Below are 8,868 nucleotides of genomic sequence, written 5' to 3'. Positions count from 1 at the left end.
CGCCTCACGGGAAGGTGGCCGCCGCCGCAGCCGCTGGAGCCGCAGCCACTGCAGCCATCGCTGTGGTTCTCCTCAACCTCAAGAGGTAATCTGGTGCTCTGAAACGAGGCGCCGGAAGTTTTTGCTCTGCTGCTATGTATGGCTCATACGAGACTGGATAATCCTTTTCTGTCGGTGGCGCGCGCTGTTATTACTGGACTGCTAGTGTTATGGATTTACGTTCTGCTGGTTAGTAGCCTGATGAATCTGCAGAGTTGGGCACTTATATCGCGAGCCCTTATGTTTACGCACTTTGCCTTGCCATGGTAATAATATGTGAAGACTACGTTGCCACCTGTTGCTGCTATTATGCTGCTGCATCTAATTTCTCTTCTTATTACTTCATTGGTTATTGTTCTGCATTCTGCATTCTGGGATCGTTGTGCGGTCTAGTGAAATTGTTGTGATTGGAAATACAGTAGAGCACATGCTGAGTGTGAAAACCTGGCTATTGGTTGATCACTTGTGTTATTCGCAACTGCTATGTTGAATGCCTCTAACACAAGTAGGCGTAAACATAGACTAGTAACAGGGAAGGACAGTTACTGAATTTACCAGTATTGGGATGATGATAAATTGATAATCAGCCCTTGTCGTTTATGCACTTTGTCTTGCCATGGTAATAATATGTGAAGACTACACTAGCCACCTGTTGCTGCTATTATGCTGCTGCATCTAATTTCTGTTCTTATCACTTCATTGGTTATTGTTCTGCATTCTGGGATTGTTGTGCTCTTGGCAGCGTTTATGTGAAATTGCTGTGATTGGAAATACAGTAGAGGACATGGTGAGTATTGGCATATTGGTTGATCACTCGTGTTATCCACAACTGCTATGTTAAATGCCTCTAGCACAAGTTGGCGTAAACATAGACTAGTAAGAGGAAAGGACGGTTACAGAATTTACCAGTATTGGGACGATGATAATCAGTGGCAACTCCGCCTTAGGGGGAGGCGAAGCAGAATGATCCATTCTGTTCCTTGTGTTCTCTGATTGTTGTGCCGTCAGCAGCTTTTTATGTGATAAAATTGCGGTGATTGGAAATAGTGGAATGCTTGCTGAAATCTGAATATGAGAAACCATCTGTTTATTGCTGGGGATAAATCCATTGGCATGTTTTCCTCCTATCTAAGTCCTGTTACCACTTCACTAGCCATTGTTCTGTTCCTTGCATTCTGTCGTTGATGTGCCATCATTAGCTGTTTATGTGATGAAATTGTCGTGATTGAAAATATAATCCATGGAGTGCGATTTCTCCTATCCCTGACCTGACAGTTTTGAGCATATAGCTGCTCGTGAGCAAGTTATTTCAGCTGTTCATGGCAATGTGGTTTGTGACATTTGTCGCTGATCTTTTTGACCGCCATATTTTAATCATGAACCTGAGTGAGATATTGATTGTTTGCATGATTTGGGTTTTCATTATAATTTCTGGGCTGAAATGCTTGCTGTGTGCTGGTGATGCTTTGTTACTTGTCTAGATAGCTGCTGGATTGTATTGCTAGTTTGATCAGTGTTTCGCGATGAACTTGTATACCTGGAGTAGTCTGCAGAATTATGGCTTCGTGACTGTATGATCTTACAGGAAGTAGAGTATTGGCCTATAGATATGTTTGCATCTCCCCTTTTTTCTTCTGTTCTTTGGGTTCTGCTCATTGTGCTGTACTTTTTATGCGACGAAATTGCTGTGATTGCAACTTTTTTGGAGTGCTTTGCTGAGTGTGAGAGACCGGCCAGAACCACTTGTAGCGGGAGGCGTCCTATATTACATTTGAACACAGTTTACAGATAGGATTTAGAAATCCTTTACATGGAAGTTTCCTACTCCAGCTTTGAAAGTATAGGACATTGAGAAGCCACTATGAGCTGAGTTATACCAGTTGAAGGTAGGGTTGCTGTTCAAATTCAGCTTCATACTATGCTGGGCGCAGACGCGCAGTTGTGAACCAGCCCATTCAATTCTCTGGAGTCATCGAGGTTTTGAAAGAAAAAGGCTATAGATGAGACCTGATCTTCCATTGGCCAGGGTTGGCTCTAACGTCCATGTTGGCTGCTGGCGTTTTTTCCTGCGACGAGGAGGGCCATTGCCTCAGCCTGTAGAGTGTAGAGGGGAACCTGCATTTTCATTGTGGCCTGGGAGGTCAGAAGATCAGTTCTGGAGCCACCGTCATCAAGCTCGAGAGAAACTCCAAGCCCTGGTTCTATTGGGAACTCTAGAATTGGTTCCGTGGCGGTTTTTACATGCAGCATCAGACAAGATCTTGCAACGTGGAATATTTCAAATCAGTTTTAGTTGAGGAGCCCCTTAATTGCTGCCTTTGTTTAGTTTGATCCCTGTCTATTCAGTTGGTTCCGAACGTTAAATTTCAACAGTTTTGATGTTGGAAATAGAAATCTACTCCCTCCGTCCCAAAATTCTTGTCTTAGATTTGTCTAGCTACGGATGTATCAAGTCACATTTTAGTATTAGATACATCTGTATCTAGACAAATCTAAGATAAGAAATTTGGGACAGAGGGAGTATAAAGAATAGAGTGACTTGAGGAAACCCTCAGAAATCAACTCTCCTTTTCTTTCTTGAATGAAACCCAATAAAGTCAGGAGTCAGGACTAGCTTTAGAAATAGTATCGGAAGGCATTGGATTTTTTCAGGTTGGCCAAGACTCTTGATATTCCAAATGAGACCTATCATAATCAAAAGATTTTGAAAGGACGGGACAAGCCACAAGGCTTATCTTTAGAGAGGACTGTAGCCTGTACGGCTGTATACCATACTCAAGAGAGTTTCTATTTTTGCGTGGGTCGTACTAGGATTTAACAGGGACCGTGTCATGCTGGGCACCGGCGTATACGTATTCGGAGAGGGCGAAGCTTGGTGGAAGTTGCAAGTTTTGGGAAGAATAAAAGGAGGAGGCTTTCCGCAACCAGGTGTGCTGTGGGGGAGAATAGTTGTGGTTTGTTGCTACTCGCGATAGCAATAGAACAAACGCTCCGGCGCCATGTGCTGCTGCTTGCCTATAGTAAGTACAGTAGCATGCATGGTTGCAAGAACCAACTGTTTAGCATTTCATCATAGTAATAAGAAAAGAAAAAAAATGAGGAAACTTGAAAAAAGACTTTATGAGGGTTCTTTGGATGCTTGAGATTGAGAAGGACGCGCAGGCGGTGAAGACCAGCAGAGACCAACAACATTAGTAGAAGCTAAGCTATACTACTGAATCACGTTGATGCACAAGCTTGTTGTCAAGGGTATAAAAGAAAAAAACTATCTTTCTGCCCCCCCTCTCCTTCCTATCTTTGCCGTCGAGTCTGTGGATTCGCCTCCCTTTTGTCTGCTGCTCCAACGGCGGGGGGCGAGGAGGAGAATTCTGGCACTCTTCGAGTTGGTCTTTTGGGTTTCGATCCTCTTTGAGTTCGTTCATCGTGACTGATTAGACGGCGCTCTCACCTTGACATAATTTTTATTATAGTTGGGATGCAAGAAAAATATATCAGGAACTTGTCCTGTGTGTGGGAGAGAGATGGAAGACACCTTTCATGCATTGTGTTGTTGCCCCCTTGTCGTGCAATTCTGGCGATGTATGTCCATGAGCTAGAATCCGCCAAAGATAAAGGAAATATGCAACGGTGGTACTGAATGGTTACTTGATGCTCTTGCCCCGCTGTCTGAGGTCAGGAGATGTATGTTGCCGATGACTCTATGGAGGGGATGGGATAATCGGAATGGAATCATTCATCACAAAGACCCTCCGCCCAGACAACAATATGCAGCAGGCTACGTACGTGACCTAGCCGGCCGCCACCGCCCAAAAAGCGGATCTGTGTTTGGTGGATTAGTTGTGATCTGTTCGCCGTTCGTCTTCATTCGTGTGTCTTCAGGTTGGATCCTTTTGATCTACACTCTTCATCCGCGGCGGTTGCTGTTCTGGTGCGTTGGTTCTATGGGGCCTTAGCACGACGACTTTCCGACTGTCTACTACAACAAGGTTTGCCCGGCTCTGGCGAGGGAGGGGCGATGACAGCGGCGCGCCTTCGGCTCGCTTCAGTGTTTGTAGTCGTCGCTAGGTGGTCTATGGATCTGGATGTAATCTTTAATATTTCTAGTGTTCGTTGTACTACCTTGATTGAAGATGAATAGATTGGAAGTTTTTCCGCAAAAAAAAAGACCCTCCGCCTATGGAGGCCTCGAGGAGATACTTAATGAGCTATTTAGACTCTCTTTTGGTGCTGCATAATTCGGATTGTGACCAAGCAAAAGGAAAACAAGTTGTATCCTATGAGCATATTACTACCTCGTCGCACAGGATAACAAGTTCAGAGACTACATTGAGATGGGCTTTAGCTGAAGAAGGTTGGACAAAACTGAATACAGATGGCTCATGGACTGCCGATGGGCGAGCTGGTGCGGGCATGATCCTTCGAGACAGCGCTGGCAACATCATTTACTCATCATGCAGAGAGCTTTTCTCTTGTAGAAATGCCATGGAATCAGAGCTTTGTACGTGTATGAAGGGATTATCGATCGCTATCCAGAGAACGGAACTCCCTATACATGTGGAGATAGACTCACTGGCAGCAGTGAACATGATTAATGAGCAAAATAATGACAGATCAATTTTTGCCTCTTTAGTGCGGGAAATCAAGCATCAATTGAGTCTTCGTAGAACTTATGTTACACATGTTGCTCGTGGCCAAAACGCTGTTAGTGACTTCTTGGCTAAATTTGCTAGGACGGAAACTAGAACTGTAGTGTGGTTGAACTCTGACTTGTCGGAGGTACTTGATCTTTGTAATTCAGACCGTAGCGTTGCTGCTATTTGAGTATACAATTATCAACCGAAAAGAAAAAGGAGAGTCCTTGTCGCAAGAAAAATATATAAACGAAGGGTTTAAAAACTTGTGAAGAAGGATTGAAAATGATTTTTATTATCTTCATTTGCTAAGTACGTACATTTTATTTTACACTGAAGTACAAACATTGGTCGGAATACTGCTAGCGTCTTTGAAAACAAGGTACGGCAAGGCGTTTACGTCCTTCATACCTAGCTTGACTCTGAATATCAGTAGGATCAACCTTTTTTTTTTGCGAGGATCAGTACGTAGGATTAACTTATCTAAAACGGATTCACGTCGACGAGTTTAACTGATAATTTACATATCATCTCCCTACAGGAGTTTCGAATTAAATACGTACTAATCGGCGTAGTAATAATCAAGCAAGTAGTAGAATTGGACTGAGGGATCATACATAGTATAAGTACGTACTCTAGATTGCCAGGAGAAGAGCACTAACAAAACTATGGCCGCGCGTGCGTCAGTCGAAGAGCAGCGCAGCGTGGGGGCGCAACTTATAATATACAATGAAATTTTGCTTTTAAAAAAGCAACAATAAGCTTATAATAATGGATTTTCCGCTAAATTTTTTTTCTAAGAAGGAATGATTTATTGGTATTGGTATCATCCTTAAAGAAGAAAGAAAATAAAAATAATAACTAAAAGGACGCATCTAGCGGGCGCATGGCCGCCTGGGATGCTTAGCAAGCGGCCCGTCATTTTAGGTAATTTTTTGTCTCCCCTTTTAATTAAAATAGTCATCTAGTAGTTTCTTTTTCTGCTACGTATTAAATGCCAGCATATATATCTTCTTCTGTGCATGCATATGCATGTGCATGTGTTTGTTTGCATTTATTTTATGATTTTAAAATTTTAAAAAGGCATAACTTTTAATCCGTGTGTCGAAATTTAGATACCTTTTCACCGTTGAAACTCTCGCGACGTGCTCTTCAAAAGTAGATCCCACATGGGGATGTTTTGACGAACTAATCTTCCTGCAAACTAAACATCAATATGTGTGCAACTAGACTACATGCCGCGCCAACTGAGCATATGTGTATGTCAATAGTCCTTCTGCCAACTAAACATCAATGTGTGTGCAACTAGACTACATTGCCGCGCCAACTGAGCATATGTGTGTGTCAATAATCCTGCCAACTAAACATCAATGCGTGTGCAACTAGACTACATTGCCATGTCAATTGCGCATATGTCTGTGCAACTAGTATCCTGCCAACTAAACATCAGTATGTGTGCAACTAGACTAAATTACAAGCCAACTGAGCATATGTGTGTGCAACTAGTCTTTCTGCCAACTAAACATCAATGTGTGTGCAACTAGACTACATTAAAAGCCAACTAAATATCAATGTGTGTGCAACTAGACTAAATTACAAGCCAACTGAGCATATGTGTGTGCAACTAGTCTTCCTGTCAACTAAACATCAATGTGTGTGCAACTAGACTACATTACAAGCCAACTAAACATCAATATGTGTGCAACTAGACTACATTACAAGCCAACTAAACATCAATATGTGTGCAACTAGACTACATTATAAGCCAACCAAACATCAATATATGTGCAACTAGACTATATAACAAGCCAACTGAGCACAAAGTAGCTAAATATAAGACACCCCTGATTACATCAAGCTCCGTCAGGTCTGCTGCGGCACTGTCGAACGCGTTGAGGAGGTTGGACTTGAGCGCAGTCAGGCTCTCGGGGAGGAGGAGGGGCCAGAGTCGGAGGATGTCGTCGGAGAGGGGAGTTTGCGGAGGAGGACAATAGCCATGGTGCGGAGCTCGGCGATGGATGAGTCGAAGGAGGCCCAAAGTAGGGACAAGGCTTGCAATCCACTACTAGATAGTTGGTCGGGGTAGTAGTAGACTAGTTGCACATTAAGTTGTTATGGTTGGTAGGTTGCAACCTTATATGAAGTTAGATCATGTAGCTTCAAAATTGGTTTAAAAAAAAGTTGCACCATGTAGTACTAAAGTTGCACAATGCAGTACTTTAGTTGCACCATATAGCATCAAAGTTGGCATCAAAAAAATTTCATCGAAACATATCCATGCGGGATCTAGTTTCGAAGATCTCGTCGCGATGAATCCAACGGTGAAAACGGATCAGAATTCCGACGTGTGGTTTAAAAGATATAACTTTATAAAAATTTAAGAGGCCAAAATAAATGTGCGTGAATCTGTTTCCCAGACTAGTCTGTACGTATTTAACGCTAACAAATATATCCACCGGCTGACAAAAAAGACACACATGTAAGCCGGCCGCCCGTTTCTACGAAATAGTGCGCGTGCACTTTAAAGGTTTTACGTAACTAAAAATATATATCAAAAAAATGAAGTTTTATAAGAAAAATCAATTAGTTGCATTGGCATTACCTTTTAATAAAAAATACAATAAGTAAACAAAAAAACTTGCATACAACTCTGTGCTGAAAGTGTACTTCTTTGTAGCATGCAAAGAATAATTATATAATTGTGCAATCTTCGCATATATTTTATAATATTTGTGTGTATATTTACACTCATCCAAATACCAAAAATACTAAGATAAAAAATAATTAATAAGGAAAAACAAAAACCAAAAGCAAAAACACATAAAAACAGAAAAAAAAACAAATGGAGATAGGGGAGGGCTGTGCCGCACGGGTAACGGGCTTCAGTCCATCAAGGAACTGACTGGCCCAAACCAGTGGTCCGTCAAAAAATCAGCCCAACAAAAAAAAACCACCATGAAAAAAAAGGGAGCACAAATCTCAAACTAGGAATCAACTGCCAACAAAATCGACTGACCAAATATCAATCCTCAGAATATGTACACATGACTAAAATGAAAGGGGAATACAGTTAGACAAGTGAATAGTTGTGGGGTTGGGAGGAGGTACACAAATGAATTACACGTTTTTGTTTTGTTTTTACGAGGGTAGTACCGCCCCGTCCCAAATTAATTGTCTTAGATTTGTCGAAACAATGACAAATTAATTGTGTTAGAATTCAACAGGAACTGCGTCATGCTGGGTCTGCGCGTACGCATGTTTAGTGGGAAGCTTCCAGGAAGCTGCAAGTTCGACGCAAAAAAAAGGAAGCTGCAAGTTTAGTGGGAAGAAGAAAAACCTTCTCGCAATAGCATGCGTTTGCAGGAACCATGTGCTGCTGCTGTTTTTTGTTTTTTGCTTATACCAGAACATGCATGCTTGCAAGTTGCAGGAACCCAACTGTTTAGCCTTCCATGGTAATAAGAACAATAAGAAAAGAAAAAAAAGGAGGAAAAGTAAAGAAAGACTTTCTGGTCCCTTCCTTTGGCTGCTTGATGAGAAGGACGCCATGTGTTGAATTCTTTTCCTTCTTGAGATATAGTAGTACCGAGTACAACTTGACACTAGGAACTAAGCCGGTCACATTTGCAATTTAAGAGATTGGAGGAGCACCGATATCAGCGAGTGAATGTATCACGGGTGTAATTTTGTACTCATTTTATAAAGAAATATAAGAGCGTTTACTGGCAGTATTTAGCTGGTGGTTTTTCTTTTTCCAAATCAAGCGCAGAAAACAACAGGAAACGAGTCAAAAGATGCATGTAGACGAGTTTAGCTAACTGATAATTTGCAAATTATCTCTCTCCACGACGAGTTCCGACTTAAATAATACTCCCTCCGTAAACTAATGTAAGAGCGTTTAGAATACTATTTTAGTGATTTAAATCTATTACTAATCGGCGTAGTAGTACGTAATAATCAAGCAAGTAGTAGCACTCAATAGCTTTCAGACACTACGGGATCATACAGTACATAGTATTACCAGATTGCCAGGAGAAGAGCACTGACGAAACCATGGCGGCGCGTGCGTCAGTCGAAGAGCAGCGCGGCGTGGGGGCGCAGCTTCCTGCACACGATGTCGACGCCGAGATAGGGGATGCCGGTGGCCGTCGCCACGTCCCTGATGTGCCTCCTTGCGCCGGCGCGCTCCAGGGCCATG

The 8,868-nt window shown here is 42.3% G+C and overlaps 1 protein-coding gene across 1 annotated transcript; it reads left to right on the top strand.

Moving 5' to 3' along the window:
- Nucleotides 1–346, top strand: LOC125532200 (the record flags this gene model as incomplete). The annotated part of the gene is given in 1 exon segment (XM_048696344.1): nt 1–346. A coding segment is annotated over 1 exon segment (89 nt), but the record flags the coding sequence as incomplete, so codon positions are not given.
- Between the last annotated feature and the right edge of the window lie 8,522 nt (nt 347–8,868).

The sequence above is a fragment of the Triticum urartu genome, unplaced genomic scaffold, assembly GCF_003073215.2.
Source record: "Triticum urartu cultivar G1812 unplaced genomic scaffold, Tu2.1 TuUngrouped_contig_9361, whole genome shotgun sequence".
Lineage (NCBI taxonomy): Eukaryota > Viridiplantae > Streptophyta > Magnoliopsida > Poales > Poaceae > Triticum > Triticum urartu.
The sequence above is the reverse complement of the archived record's forward strand: the minus strand, read 5'-3'. Positions and strand labels throughout refer to the sequence as shown.